At 36.8% G+C, this 17,307-nt stretch overlaps 1 protein-coding gene across 3 annotated transcripts in view; it reads right to left on the reverse strand.

The window, feature by feature from the left end:
• Positions 1-13,379: 13,379 nt before the first annotated feature.
• Positions 13,380-17,307, reverse strand: part of LOC117332496 (citron Rho-interacting kinase-like) — a 62,207-nt gene continuing 58,279 nt past the window's right edge. For all 3 annotated transcript variants that reach the window (XM_033891427.1, XM_033891428.1, XM_033891426.1), the window contains one exon: positions 13,380-16,230. In XM_033891427.1, the coding sequence (XP_033747318.1) occupies positions 16,041-16,230 (190 nt within the window). In that variant the 3' untranslated portion in view covers positions 13,380-16,040. The remainder of the gene's footprint in view (positions 16,231-17,307) is intronic.

Here is a 17,307-nt window from a genome sequence, read left to right on the forward strand (position 1 = left end):
TATTATCACCTGGAATACGTATAAATGCAAAATTAGAACCGGCATCAACGGAAAAATGTCCTTTGTCCAATGTTACCGGGTTAACGAATATGACAATTGGAGGAAACATATCAGAGACCACCTGGAATAGTACACATTTGGTATTTGAGACGCCACAGGTATCAAATGCTTTAGAACCGTAAGTATATATAGACAACAAACATTGAAGTTATTAGACCGACGAAATGGCGAAAAAAGTAAGTACGAACTATCGAAATATCAAGCCCTCAATTGCGATGGAAAGATACAGTAACCGGGTGGAAAATAATCAAATGCATGATGTTTCTTTTTGTTTTTAATTTATGCGGATATTTCTACATTAATTGAATAAAGAAACATGTTTTCAAGATTTCCCTATCACAAAATGACCAAAGTTTGCCTGTAATTGATTAGTGGAATTTGAAAATTGACACTTTGGAAGAGTCAGGACCATTTTTTCACAGACTTATATGCTTAAGGTCTTAACTCTATATGTTATTTTTATATTGGGATAACAATTGACGAAATCACAAGTGCTTGGTTTACATTTCTCTTAATGGTATTACAGACAATGAAATCATTTGGCCGAAGTTAATTTGAAACTATCTGTCCTATAAATGGTTATGTTGAGAGACAAGACCTAGACGTGCTGTACACTCTGTCCTATAAATGGTTGTAATATTGACAGACAAGTCCTAGACATATTGTACTCTCTGTCCTACACATGTAAATGGTTGCTATATTGATAGACAAGGCCGAGACGTGCTGTACTCTCTGTCCTATACATGTAAATGGTTGCTATATTGACAGACAAGGCCGAGACGTACTGTACTCTCTGTCCTATAATTGTTTGTTATATTGACAGACAAGTCCTAGACGTACTGTACTCTCTGTACTATAAATGGTTATAATATTGACAGACAAGACCTAGACGTACTGTACTCTCTGTCTAATAAATGGTTGTTATATTGACAGACAAGGCCGAGACGTACTGTACTCTCTGTCCTATAAATGGTTGGTATATTGACAGACAAGTCCTAGACGTGCTGTACTCTCTGTCCTATAAATAGTTGTTATATTGATAGACAAGGTCTAGACGTGCTGTACTCTCTGTCCTATAAATGGTTGTTATATTGACAGACAAGGTCTAGACGTACTGTATCCCTGTCCTATAAATGGTTGGTATATTGACAAACAAGGCCTAGACGTGCTGTACTCTCTGTCCTATAAATGGTTGTTGTATTGACAGACAAGGCCTAGACGTACTGTATCTCTGTCCTATAAATGGTTGTTATATTGACAGACAAGTCCTAGACGTACTGTACTCTCTGTTTTATAAATGTTTGTTATATTGACAGACAAGGCCTAGACGAACTGTACTATCTGTCCTATAAATGTTTATTATATTGACAGACAAGGTTTAGACGTACAGTACTATCTGTCCTATATACAGACAAGGCCTAGACGTGCTGTACTCTCTGTCCTATAAATGGTTGGTATATTGACAGACAAGGCCTAGACGTACTGTACTCTCTGTCCTATAATTGTTTGTTATATTGACAGACAAGGCCTAGACGTACTGTACTCTCTGTCCTATAAATGTTTGTTATATTGACAGACAAGGTTTAGACGTACTGTACTCTCTGTCCTATCAATGTTTGTTATATTGACAGACAAGGTTTAGACGTACTGTACTCTCTGTCTTATAAATGGTTGTTATATTGACAGACAAGGCCTAGACGTACTGTACTCTCTGACCTATAAATGTTTGTTATATTAACAGACAAGGCCTAGACTTGCTGTACTCTCTGTCTTATAAATGGTTGTTATATTGACAGACAAGGCCTAGACGTACTGTACTCTCTGTCCTATAAATGGTTGTTATATTGACAGACAAGGCCGAGACGTGCTGTACTCTCTGTACTATAAATGGTTGTTATATTGACAGACAAGGCCTAGACGAACTGTACTCTCTGTCCTATAAATGGTTGTTATATTGACAGACAAGGTCTAGACGTGCTGTACTCTCTGTCCTATAAATGGTTGCATAGACAGACAAGGCCTAGACGTACAGTACTCTCTGTCCTATAAATGTTTGGTATATTGACAGACAAGTCCTAGACGTACTGTACTCTCTGTCCTATAAATGGTTGTTATATTGATAGACAAGGCTGAGACGTACTGTACTCTCTGTCCTATAAATGGTTGTTATATTGACAGACAAGGCCTAGACGTACTGTACTCTCTGTCCTATAAATGGTTGTTATATTGACAGACAAGTCCTAGACGTACAGTACTCTCTGTCCTATAAATGGTTGTTATATTGACAGATAAGGTCTAGACGTGCTGTACTCTCTGTCCTATAAATGGCTGTTATATTGACAGACAAGGCCTAGACGTACTGTACTCTCTGTCCTATATACAGACAAGGCCTAGACGTACAGTACTCTCTGTACTATAAATGGTTGTTATATTGACAGACAAGGTCTAGACGTACTGTATCTCTGTCCTATAAATGTTTGTTATATTGACAGACAAGGTCTAGACGTGCTGTACACTCTGTCCTATAAATGGTTGTTATATTGACAGACACGGCCTAGACGTACTGTACTCTGTCCTATAAATGGTTGTTATATTGACAGACACGGCCTAGACGTACTGTATCTGTCCTATACATGTTTGTTGTATTGACAGACAAGGCCTAGACGTACAGTACTCTCTGTCCTATAAATGTTTGTTATATTGACAGACAAGGTCTAGACGTACAGTACTCTCTGTCCTATAAATGTTTGTTATATTGACAGACAAGGTCTAGACGTACAGTACTCTCTGTCCTATAAATGTTTGTTATATTGACAGACAAGGTCTAGACGTACAGTACTCTCTGTCCTATAAATGGTTGTTATATTGACAGACAAGGTCTAGACGTGCTGTACTCTCTGTACTATAAATGGTTATAATATTGACAGACAAGGCCTAGACGTACTGTACTCTCTGTCCTATAAATGTTTGTTATATTGACAGACAAGGCCTAGACGTACTGTACTCTCTGTCCTATAAATGTTTGTTGTATTGACATACAAGGCCTAGACGTACTGTACTCTCTGTCCTATAAATGTTTGTTATATTGACAGACAAGGCCTAGACGTACTGTACTCTCTGTCCTATAAATGTTTGTTATATTGACAGACAAGGTCTAGACGTACTGTACTCTCTGTCCTATAAATGTTTGTTGTATTGACATACAAGACCTAGACGTGCTGTACTCTCTGTCCTATAAATGTTTGTTATATTGACAGACAAGGTCTAGACGTACTGTACTCTCTGTCCTATAAATGTTTGTTGTATTGACATACAAGGCCTAGACGTGCTGTACTCTCTGTCCTATAAATGTTTGTTATATTGACCGACAAGGTCTAGACGTACAGTACTCTCTGTCCTATAAATGTTTGTTATATTGACAGACAAGGTCTAGACGTACTGTACTCTTTGTCTTATAAATGGTTGTTATATTGACAGACTAGACCTAGACGTTCTGTACTCTCTGTCTTATAAATGGTTGTTATATTGACAGACAAGGCCTAGACGTATTATTACTCTCTGACCTATAAATGGTTGTTATATTGACAGACAAGGTCTAGACGTACAGTACTCTCTGTCCTATAAATGTTTGTTATATTGACAGACAAGGCCTAGACGTACTGTACCATATGTCCTATATACAGACAAGGCCTAGACGTACTGTACTCTCTGTCCTATAAATGTTTGTTATATTGACAGACAAGGCCTAGACGTACTGTATCCCTGTCCTATACATGTTTGTTGTATTGACAGACAAGGCCTAGACCTACAGTACTCTCTGTCCTATAAATGTTTGTTATATTGACAGACAAGTCCTAGACGTACTGTACTCTCTGTCCTATAAATGGTTGTTATATTGACAGACAAGGTCTAGACGTACTGTACTCTCTGTCCTATAAATGGTTATAATATTGACAGACAAGGCCTAGACGTACTGTACTCTCTGTCCTATAAATGTTTGTTGTATTGACATACAAGGCCTAGACGTACTGTACTCTCTGTCCTATAAATGTTTGTTATATTGACAGACAAGGCCTAGACGTACTGTACTCTCTGTCCTATAAATGGTTGTTATATTGACAGACAAGGTCTAGACGTACTGTACTCTCTGTCCTATAAATGGTTGTTATATTGACAGACAAGTCCTAGACGTACTGTACTCTCTGTCCTATAAATGTTTGTTATATTGACAGACAAGGCCTAGACGTACTGTACTCTCTGTCTTATAAATGGTTGTTATATTGACAGACAAGGCCTAGACGTACTGTACTCTCTGTCTTATAAATGGTTGTTATATTGACAGACAAGGCCTAGACGTACTGTACTCTCTGTCTTATAAATGGTTGTTATATTGACAGACAAGGCCTAGACGTATTATTACTCTCTGTCCTATAAATGGTTGTTATATTGACAGACAAGGCCTAGACGTACTGTACTATCTGTCCTATATACAGACAAGGCCTAGACGTACTGTACTCTCTGTCCTAATGTTATATTGACAGACAAGGCCTAGACGTACTGTACTCTCTGTCCTATAAATGTTTGTTATATTGACAGACAAGGCCTAGACGTACTGTATCCCTGTCCTATACATGTTTGTTGTATTGACAGACAAGGCCTAGACGTACAGTACTCTCTGTCCTATAAATGTTTGTTATATTGACAGACAAGTCCTAGACGTACTGTACTCTCTGTCCTATAAATGGTTGTTATATTGACAGACAAGGTCTAGACGTACTGTACTCTCTGTCCTATATATGGTTATAATATTGACAGACAAGGCCTAGACGTACTGTACTCTCTGTCCTATGAATGTTTGTTGTATTGACATACAAGGCCTAGACGTACTGTACTCTCTGTCCTATAAATGTTTGTTATATTGACAGACAAGGCCTAGACGTACTGTACTCTCTGTCCTATAAATGGTTGTTATATTGATAGACAAGGTCGAGACGTACTGTACTCTCTGTCCTATAAATGGTTGTTATATTGACAGACAAGTCCTAGACGTACTGTACTCTCTGTCCTATAAATGTTTGTTATATTGACAGACAAGGCCTAGACGTACTGTACTCTCTGTCCTATAAATGGTTGTTGCCAGTCGGAATATATTTGGTGTTACTTGTTGGATCCATTTTCAGCCGTTTACAAGGTACTGTAAGTTTTACAAACAGTAGGTACAAAGTAAACTTTTCATGTTTTACTTATCCATGCCAAATAAACATGCAATTGTAAATGTTGCAAAATACTAAATTCAAAAACTTGTATTCGAGATAGCAAACCATTTATTCTAAGTGACACGTTTGTTGTGCTTTTGTAAAACTCACAGAATAATTTTATCTTTCTAATGCCAAATGTTAAAAGGGCATTACGTCGTTGAAATTATTTGATGCTATGAACATAAACGGGAATCTTGTATTTTTCTAAAATGGTATAAATTATAAACTTAACCTGTTATGACAAACTCAAAGTACAAAGATCATCCAAAGTTCTAACCGTTTTGTAAGACAGTAAAAATTCAAGTTGAAATAGTGGATTCCTGAAACAATTTCTACATATAATCCTTTGTATAAGAAACTAGCACAGATATCATAAATATTTTATCTTTTAAGTTCGAGAGCCTGTAGATCCTAGATTAGTTGTACCAGTGTGTGATTATCTGTGTTGCTGCATTCCGGAAAATATCAGGCGGAAGTTCCGATGCGGAATTAGGTATCCTGGAAAGATGAGGTAAGAATAAGTTTCTCCCACAATTCTATCCTCACGATTTGTTGACATGTTGGCTTCTTTGATCGTATACGTCATACCTCAGGGACACGGTACGAAATATCAACCTACGACCCATATGCTTTATAATTCAAATTATATTCAATTCAACTTTATTAACAATTTAATTTGAAATTAAAAATGTTTCAAGGGTACTTTTTCATTATTTATTTATTTATTTATTTCATATATGTACAACTGCCAAAGAGTGTTAAAAAAATCCGTTTTAATTATGACATAACGAATTCAAAATAACGGTAGATTATTTTCTTTTCTGACACTATTGATAGTTACGTACGTACGAACAACAATGTAAACTAATTTGGCTAAGAACTACAACAGGATTTACCTGATCATCAAAGTTCCCCAAGAGCAGTACGTGCTTGACTCTGAGAACAGTGGTCAAGTAGATGATAACACGAGTAAAAATAAATGATGTTCTGCAATGCGGGTCTAGAATGCCCCTCAATCACACATATGCTTCCATTCATCACATGTACTTTCATACAAAGCTCGTGCATCTTGTCGCTACTTAGGCGTACTCATGCATGCTAATCTCAGTTTACGAAACTCCCAGACTTATATATTTCCCGTCATATTGCGTAACGCAGGAAAGTTACAGTCGGTGATATACTTAATGAACCCCTTTTCTCGAAAAATATATACATCAAACACCAAAATACTTTTGGACGTATAGCCTGCCCGACAGACTTGATAGAATATAACAAAAAATGAGCGGTATTCTGAGAATTACAAAAAAAAAAAGATGTGATTGAGACCGCCAATCTTTTCTCAATGGTATACTCTACCTAACCCTCTTTAGATTTCGCGCCTCTCCAACGCCTATGCTTTTTCCAGCATCGTTCATTCATTGCGGGCCATGAAATGGCTTCTCGTGCAAATCCGAATTTGCATTTCCACAGACCTCCGTTAATCTGAACAGTACTTGATGCTCTGGCCCTTGTGTAACTAATATGTTTATCATTTTTAATAAGATCACACATATAAACCCTTTGACTTATCAGCTGGCTTGAATGCGAAATCCTTCGACTTCAAATCTATATGGATCCCGCCAGAATACTGTCAAATATCAAAAACCCACTGAAACTTAAATCCATCCTGACTAAATCTCTCAAGACTAAAATAGTACTCGAACTTTCATACTTCTCTCATAAACTTACAATCTACCCATGTCGCGATATCTGTTCTCGCTCCAAGTACACTGTTCTGTCTTTTACATCATTCCAGTAAATAAGTTATGTAATGATACTCCGTTGGATCACACATCTCTATGACTTGTTTAACCAACTTAATGCCATAAACTGCTGATCGTACTACACTTACTGAACACTTTTTGTCTATCAAATGTGTGAGATATTAAGCCACATCCACTGGCTGAGCTGGTGTAGCGATACCTCCAACATCATGATCGATTACAAAATATGTTTGGACATGCTGCTGGCCAGGCCTATCAAGTAATCTGTGACTACTCCAGCTTTACAAATGTCCGTTACAACGGCTTCCCTCAGCTTTAAGCCTGAAATTGTAATGTAATGCTGGGTTTTTATGCAGAAAGCCATGAACTTGAATTTCTATTTTCGTTAGCCAAAAAAAGCCATTGTTGTTCCTTTCCTTCTGAATCCAATACCCTGAACTTTTTCACAAAATCAACTAGTCTCAGTGCACTTTTGGCCAGAAAGGAGCCGACTGCCACACAGGGATAACTAAAGTCCCACAATATTTCTTTATCTTATATCAAAGATGGTACCTACCACTTCAATCCACTTGCCCAATTTTGCGACACATATTACATACATGTACATTGTATATTGATTGTCTTTTCTTGCAGATCAGCTCTCTTACTACACCTCTTAATGCTATTTGCAGTATCCTTATTATTTGTGTACCTCTGAACACATTGCCCTTCTAGGCTGGTATCACTCTGTTCACAGCCTCGAGCTCTCCAAGTGGAATTCTTTTCTATTTCATTTTTTGACCACGAACCTACTACGTCTGAATTTTCTACCCATCGTATCCGTCACCCTGACGTATCTGTGTATACAGAACACGAGAACTCCATTATTTTCTCCAATGCAAAGTCATTCAATGGTGTTTAGAGCCAAATACCTTAATTCGGATCTGACTCCCGCACTCGCCACAACTGGTGTGTTCAAACTTGCTCTGTAATTTATACAATTAAACAAATCCCTAATTTTCAATTTACTCTCTACCCGGCTGCATGTTGATTGTATTGATATGTTTTGCCCTGCCACACCCGCAAACTCCTTTACCAACACTAGACTTTGACTTACGTCTTTTGGTGTTTCTGAAGATGTTTTGTTCTCTTTTCTGTGATAAAAAAAATAATTTTCTTTGGCTATCAAGAATCATAGCTTTTGTAATTCTTTATGAACTTCTAAACTAAATGCTTTTGCTTTCCCCATCTCACTGGCACCCCTAATACCATCATCTAGAAGCATAATGTTGTTTTCTCCTTTTGCTCTCCAACAAAACTCACACCCTTTAAGGCGAATACATATATGTCCTGGAAGGTTACACGCATTATACTTCAATGCCGACACCTGGTATGTAAATATCCTACCTTCCTATAACTGCATTACGATACAAAATGTAGCCGGGATATTTGAACTAACATGTGACTTGTGACTTGTTCTGACGCTAGAATTTATTAAAACAGTATAAACAGTAAAGTGCACAGGATTTTAATTGTAGTCCATGGCTGGTCCGGCCCTGCATGTAAGGGCGTAAGAAATTTTGGATATACAAAATGTACTATTTTCTTTCTTAGCAACTTTCTTCATCATAACATCTGCCTTGACACTGCCTCTTTTTTTTTTTTTTTTTTTGCGTTTCGTTGAGCATTCGCTCCTTTGAGGAAGACTTTAGGTTCTGTCCCCAGGCCGAGACGTATTGCAGAGACTATAAAATGTTAGTTGCTATTCCTTTTTAGCATTTCTGGGAGAGGGACGACTGGTTCGCCTGTTGTCAGTATAATGCGACCGGGTGAGGTGTCTTGCTGGTTGTCTTTGGCAGTATGCTTCACAGAGGTAGCATTATATTTTGCGCATGCGTTGTTTTGTTGCCCTACTTGTAATCAATAAAATGAAATTCATTGATTGAAAGTTCTTTATTCTGTGTTACAGGAAATAGTCGAAGACAACACAGAACAATTGAGTGTACTAATACCTACACAGGACAACATCCAGACGAGTCGAGGCGACAGTCTAATTGACGGATCTTTACATAATATGCATTTGTAGATAGGACAATCAGAAGCTGACAGTTTAATTTTTTTTATTTCAAGCATTGATGTCAATTTTTTAAGTTTCATCGGGGTATGAATTTTTTTTTTTTTTTGCATGAATCCGCGTAGCGATTTCTTACAGAAGTTTGCAAACAATTTTTTTTATACCCCTATGAAACTAAAAAATAATTGACATCAACGCTTATATAATTAATTTTTGAAAAAAAAATATTCAAATTTAAAACATGTTTTATGTACAATTTTACTGGTTTTATATGGGATTATTTTTCTCAAATCAATACGCAGCATCAATTGTCGTATTGTGACGTCACATTTTTCGCGCCATTCTTGGAATGTTTTTCAGTGGTATGAAAAAAAAAATCTCAACCAATCTGAAAGCCGCATTCTGCTTACAAACAATGGAAAATTAATTATTTAAGCATTGATGTCATTTTTTTTTTAGTTTCATCGGGGTATGAAACAAGTTTTGTTTGCAAACTATGAATCCGCGTAGCGGATTCTTACAGAAGTTTGCAAATAAAATTTGTTTCATACCCCGATGAAACTAAAAAAAAATTGACATCAACGCTTAAAATTAATTTTAAAAAATGATTTTCTAATTTAAAACATGTTTTATGTACAATTTTACTGGTTTTAAATGGGATTCTTTTCTCAAATCAATACGCAACGTCAATTGTCGTATTGTGACGTCACATTTTTCGCGCCATTCTCGGAATTTCTTTCAAAGAAGAATGAAAAGAATTTTTTGACCAATCCCATTTGAGTATTTACCATGAAAACAAAGAAAAATTAATTATAAACCTATGAATGTAATATATTCTTAATTCATTTTTTAATCTTTTTAAAATTTGTACATGCCATCATACGAAACATGTTGTATTGCTGTTAAAGCTCAGTGTAAATGTAATGGAAAATTAACTGTAGTTATTATGTAAACAAGTATTCAGAAATGAACAGAGACAGCGTAACTTAGGGAAAAATAAAGATGTTACTAAGGTATTTTTACCTTTTCTAATTCACATTCTCAGCGAGTGCTGTTTCTGTGTGTTAATCCGTGTTTATTTCCTAAGTTTACTTTTAGATATTGGAATTTTCAGTTTTTAATTCAAATTTGATATGATCTTTAGACTAATAAGTTTTAGTTATTCCAACTTATCTCTTCTGAATCTCTTAATACCTTCAAGACAATCATTCTTTCTCTCAAACATTAATACGTCCCTCCTGTTTCCCTGCACTCACCTCTCCAACGATGAAGTAGAAGTTATCCATGTTAAACTTTGAATGTTTATTAATTTTCTTACCAAAGATAAATTATTGTTGATCGGTTCTATGACCAAAGGTTTTAGCAATAATTATTTCTTATAATTTAATCCGATTGGATGCCTGTTTAGAATCCTATAATACATGTTTGTGATATTGTTTCTAGGCGAAGTTTACAAAAAGTGTTCATGCTATTTTTTTTTTTTTTTTTTTTTTTTGAAATAAGAATATGTAGTAATAATTAAGTCTGCGATATACTGTATTTTATATTTTAGCAATTGTAGTTTGGAACTGGTACATATTTTGAAAGGATATATACATGTGTCATGTTCATGTATCATCATCAATATTGAAATTGTGATCCAGACCGTTTTTGGCGGGGGGGATTTAACTTCCTTTTTCATTGTTAATGCATATTTACATGGGCTCCTTTTCTACCCTTAAGAGTTAACTTGAGATTCATTGGTGTACTATGTAGTGGAATATTTTTATGAATCAATAACTTGTCGGTTCTTCCTTATGTATTGACGAATAGCATTTTCATCCTGATTACTTAAAATGCATGAATGTTGAGTTTCTCACTTTTCGGTCAATACTTGTTTCATTGTAATGTAACAGGAGATAGATCCAACAAGGATCGAACCGCCTTACTGGTCCGCCGCTCTACCAACTAAGGCTAAGGGAAATTCCTCCCTAGCGCGAAGCTACAAGGCGACCACGTCACTATTTACAATTAAAACCTGCCACAGTAAAATCATTTGTGATTTTCGCCAATATTTGTTTTATATATATTGCTTGCATTGGCAGTTTTGTACCAGATAACCACATCTTTCCATCTTTGAGGGGGTAGATATTTCAATGCTCTCGCCCGCCTTCCATTGTTTATCTCCTACCATTCAATGCTCTCAACCAACTTTTGTTATTGTCTCACGATTCAACGCTTTCCCCCCACATTTCATTGTTGTCTCTCACCCTTCAATACTCTCCCCCACCTTTCATTGTTGTATTCCACCCTTCAATACTCTCCCCACCTTTCATTGTTATCTCTGCCCTGCAGGTAGGGCTTAAGAACTGTACATGCTACCCCCATTGCATGATCGTAAAAGGAGACTAAATTTGGGATCTTATCTTTTCTCTTCTTTCTGAACAACTTTCTTTTTCCTAATGTCTCCCTTGACAATGCCTCACTTTTGGCCTTTAGTCAAGCGTTCGCCCCTGTGAGGAAGGCTTTGGGTTCTGTCCCCTGGTCGAGACATACCAGGGTCTTGAAAAAATGGTAGTTGCTTCTCCTGCTTAGCGCTCAGCATATTAGAAGTGGGACGACTGGTTGACCCGTTGTCATTATAATGTGACCTGGTGGGGTGTCCTGCTGGGTGTCTTCGGCAGTATGCTTCAGTGAGGTAGCACTAAAAATCAGCAAAAGTTCCGGCCTATCACAAGGAGACTTCAACACAAACATACCGCAGCCTCCCAAAACACACATACGCACTCACCACACGAATGCATATCGCACACACCACACGAATGCATATCGCACACACGGGAGGCCGTCCTTAAATGACCTTAGCTGTTGATAGGACGTTAAACAAATAAAACCAAAACCAAATCAATATCAATACTCTCCCCCACCTTTCATTGTTGTACCCCACCCTTCAATACTCTCCCCACCTTTCATTGTTGTATTCCAACCTTCAATACTCTCCCCACCTTTCATTGTTGTATTCCACCCTTCAATACTCTCTCCACCTTTCATTGTTGTATTCCACCCTTCAATACTCTCCCCCACCTTTCATTGTTGTACCCCACCCTTCAATACTCTCCCCACCTTTCATTGTTGTATTCCAACCTTCAATACTCTCCCACCTTTCATTGTTGTATTCCACCCTTCAATACTCTCCCCACCTTTCATTGTTGTACCCCACCCTTCAATACTCTCCCCACCTTTCATGGTTGTATTCCAACCTTCAATACTCTCCCACCTTTCATTGTTGTATCTCACCCTTCAATACTCTCCCCACCTTTCATTGTTGTATTCCACCCTTCAATACTCTCCCCACCTTTCATTGTTGTACCCCACCCTTCAATACTCTCCCCACCTTTCATGGTTGTATTCCAACCTTCAATACTCTCCCACCTTTCATTGTTGTACCCCACCCTTCAATACTCTCTCCACCTTTCATTGTTGTATCTCACCCTTCAATACTCTCCCCCACCTTTCATTGTTGTACCCCACCCTTCAATACTCTCCCCACCTTTCATTGTTGTACCCCACCCTTCAATACTCTCCCCACCTTTCATTGTTGTACCCCACCCTTCAATACTCTCCCCACCTTTCATTGTTGTACCCCAACCTTCAATACTCTCCCCACCTTTCATGGTTGTATCCCAACCTTCAATACTCTCTCCACCTTTCATTGTTGTATCTCACCCTTCAATACTCTCCCCCACCTTTCATTGTTGTACCCCACCCTTCAATACTCTCCCCACCTTTCATTGTTGTACCCCAACCTTCAATACTCTCCCCACCTTTCATGGTTGTATTCCAACCTTCAATACTCTCCCCACCTTTCATTGTTGTACCCCACCCTTCAATACTCTCCCCACCTTTTATTGTTGTACCCCACCCTTCAATACTCTCTCCACCTTTCATTGTTCTATCTCACCTTTCAATACTCTCCCCACCTTTCATTGTTGTATCTCACCTTTCAATACTCTCCCCACCTTTCATTGTTGTATCTCACCCTTCTATACTCTCCCCCACCGTTCATTGTTGTATCTCACCCTTCAATACTCTCCCCCACCTTTCATTGTTGTATTCCACCCTTTATCTGATGTTTACTTAAAAACAATATACAAAGAGGTCTTGTATCAAGTTTAATAGCATCTATCTGTTGATATCTATTTTATCATAATTCAAACATCCATGTTCAGTAACAGTTTGAAATTCTGCTGTAGATTAATACATTTATTTTTTTAAACATACCTGGTATGCAAACAACAAAAACATTATGCAGACCACATCCAGTATTACCTAACTGTAGGTTCAAATCTCTATATCCATTTACTTAAAAGTTATTATCAGGAGTCATATTGCACAAAAATACACCTACAAGTATGCATATCGACTTTGACGATACACATTATACTAAAACTTAAACAAACTTACCAAGCTTACTCCTCAAAAATGTTAGAGAAAAGAACATTTCTAGAATATTCTAATGTTTGGGACTAGTTTCGCAAAGTTCTTAATGTCAGAAGTGTTATCAGGCATCATAACACTTTATATTCTAAGGTCACTGGCCCTAAGGTCAGTGTTAATCAAATATTTGTTTGGCTAAATGTGACAAGATCTTAAGTTTGGGTTAATAGATAGGTTGGTAGGGGAAAAAAACTTCATTTTTCAATAGTTAATTAAGTTTTACTCTATTGGATCAATCAATAAAATAAAACTATCCAAGTATAGATGGTGTGATGCTATAGTGTGAATATGAACTAAATCTGTCCAGAGGTTCACATCTTGCTCACAAGCCATTTTATTACAAAAGCAGTGAAGTGTGACCTTTGACGTTTATCCTTGACCAATAACCACCAAAATCTAATCAGGTGTTAGAAATGGTAGAAAAAGGTATATTACATGTACATCAGTTTATAACAACATTCAAAATTTCAATAGGATAATTAGAGCAGAGTTATTTCTAGGCCAGTAGGGTTCAGACATACTGTTATCATTTTAATTCGGGCTGAAGTAATTATTATTTTATTTAGAAGCAGACTGTTGATCTACTCTTTAACAAGAGTAGAATTAGTCTGCAAGTTCAATGAAAGTCTAAAAATTCAAAACTTAATAATGTACCAGGTAAAATTTGCCAGATCGAACCAGGAAAGATGCATCAATGACAAACAAGTAAATGCAAGTCTTTTGTAAAACTGCCTCTCTTCGCAAGTAATGCTCTATAAAACTCGATATTTATATGGAAGTCTATAAAAACTGTCTCTATACACAATGTTTTCTATAAAACTGGTTCTGCACACTAGAGATCTGCAATAAAATTCTCCAACAGAAATATACATCAATACATACATCAGAGAAAACTGAAGCTAACTGAAAATAAATAAAATTAGTATACATGAAACATATAAATCTACAACCGACCAGAGAACTATAACTCCATGATTATCTTGATGCGGTTTCCAATAAATTTTACAGAAAAATACAATTCAAAGTATGAAACAAAATTTCTTTGGTTTTATATGTTATTGTCCTGGAGTACATTGCTATTTATTGAAGGTGTGTACAAAATTATTCGTTAATCTTTCACAAAATTTAGGAAATCTATGAAAATTTCACATTTTCCCAAAAAGTGAATCAATGTTTTTTGTTTCTTCTTGAAAATTTCTACTTGCCATGCTCTCAGGTGTGTGTCTTTTGATCAAACTTGGTTGCTATAGTTCTTTTACTTAATTATGAAAAGGGCTGATTCTATTAAAGAATATTGACAAAACTGACATCTTAATAATGAAGAAAATGACAAAGTCCAAAAATCATAAACCACCCAAAGTTGGTTTTTTTTTGTACTTTTCTTATTTGAAGATGAGTGCATAATTTGAATCCAATTTTGAAGTTCGAACACATTCTCAAATCCCACTAAACTTTCAACTGAAATATTATCCAAGTATATATTTCTTGTTATCATTTGAGTTAAACACATATCATCTAATCACTGTCTCATTTTATACAAACAACATTCAGTGTACAATCTGTCAATTGTTACAACACTGAGGCCCCATGCATATGGATAATGATATACAAAATCTGTGATCAGTGCCCTGACTAAATTGTTTAAAACATATACTTTCAAAACAAGATTTCTCACAAGCATGTACTTCATCAGGAATGTATAAAGTCATATTAAGTATGGAACAATGTCCTTGTGAATGTTCATATCTATGGTAGAACAAGTAAAAATGTCTTTGAATCAGATATACACCTGGTTCCACTTTGACGGAGCTAAAATCAATTACAGATCAAAAACCTCACTCTGCAGAACTTAAAAACTTGTTAAACAACAAGATAATTGCTTTTGAAAAAAAATAATCCATGGCACTATTTTCTGCATTGATTAAAGGTCAATATTTCAAAAGTCCTTCCAGATGACTTGTGACCTACACAAGGACAAAACTTATCTCTGATTCAGAGTCAAGGTCAAACTTCTGACCACCAAAAGTTCATAATGATGACTTGTGATCTATACATGGATAATTCAAATCTGTGATCCAGAGTCAAGGTCAAACTTCTGACCTCCAATCAATAGTCCATAATGATGACTTGTGCTCTATACATAGACAACACAAATCTCTGATCCAAAGTCAAGGTCAAACTTCTGACCACCAAAAGTTCATAATGACTTGTGCTCTATACATAGACAACACAAATCTCTGATCCAGAGTCAAGGTCAAATGTCTGACTGCCCAATCAAAAGTCAATCCTGATGACAGGGACAATGTTAATCTCTGATCCTGGGTCAATGTCACATTTCTGACCTTCAAACCAAAAGTTTTTGGGACAAAACTTTTATCACCTGCATACTCGGGGTCAGACCCATATACTGTGGGAAGACTGAAGTCAAGGTCATACATCTGATCCATACGTTGTACAACTTTCCACACTGGTTGCTGTGGACACTGTGGACACTGACGAGATCTCACTCATGTTACTGTCCAGAGATGAGCCAGACAGCTGTCGCCGCATGTGGGAAGAGCCCATGGTATTTCCTCTCCTTGGACTGCCGAACCTTCCCTTTCCTTTGTTTACTGCCAAACTGCAACAAAACATTGAGAACATTAAATAAATATATTAAGATCTTAAATGAGTTTCTTATGAAACTTTACAGAACATGTTTTAGTTTACTTTTGCAAGCCTTGGCAGGAAAAAATTAATATACTGTATATACCAATACCATAAAATCTCATATGAAAGGAAAACTTTTGATAGAAAAAAGGGACAAAATCAAACTGATGCAGCCATTTTGTTGCACCATTTTCAATTCGTGATGTGATGTCAATGTCCAAATCATGACATCACAATGTATTTATGACTGGCCCAGCTATATAACTAGAACTGTCGCCAGGATGGCTGACTAATACCCCCGCAATCTGCACGAGTCAATGGTGAATTGGAACTGTTAATTAGAGGCTAACTAAGATAACCTGTGCATGCCGATATTTCTGAAATTCACAATGTCTGAAATATGTGTTTTTACAATAAAGAGAATTCAGTGACTAGTTGCCAAAGCAACCATAATTTTTAGAAAAAGAAAGTGGCATGCACATCTACACATGGTCCTCTATATTTGTGTGAAGTTTCATTGAAATCGGCCCTTCGGTTTAGATGGAGTTGTCCGGACAAACTTAAAGTTACGGTTTTTATCGGCAAACCTGTTTATAGTGACCAGTTGCCATAGCAACCATAATTTTTAGAAAAACGAAGTGGCATGCACATCTACACATGGTCCTCTTTATTTCTGTGAAGTTTCATTGAAATCGGCCCTTCGGTTTAGGAGGAGTTGTCCGGACAAATTTAAAGTTATGGTTCTTATCGGAAAACCTGTTTATAGTGACCAGTTGCCATTATGATAGCAACCATAATTTTGAGAAAAAGAAAGTGGCATGCACATCTACACATGATCATTAATATTTGTGTGAAGTTTCATTGGAATCGGCCCATCGGTTTGGGAGAAGTTGTCCGGACAAAATGTGTCTACAGACAGACGGACGGACGGACAACCTGATTCCAGTATACCCCCCCTAACTTCATTGCGGGGGTATAAAAACACTCCAGGGTATATCATACTAGTAACATATGCAAAATTGTAACATGGTACCAGTTCAGTTAATAA

Source organism: Pecten maximus, chromosome 8, assembly GCF_902652985.1.
Source record: "Pecten maximus chromosome 8, xPecMax1.1, whole genome shotgun sequence".
NCBI classification, from domain to species: Eukaryota; Metazoa; Mollusca; class Bivalvia; order Pectinida; family Pectinidae; genus Pecten; species Pecten maximus.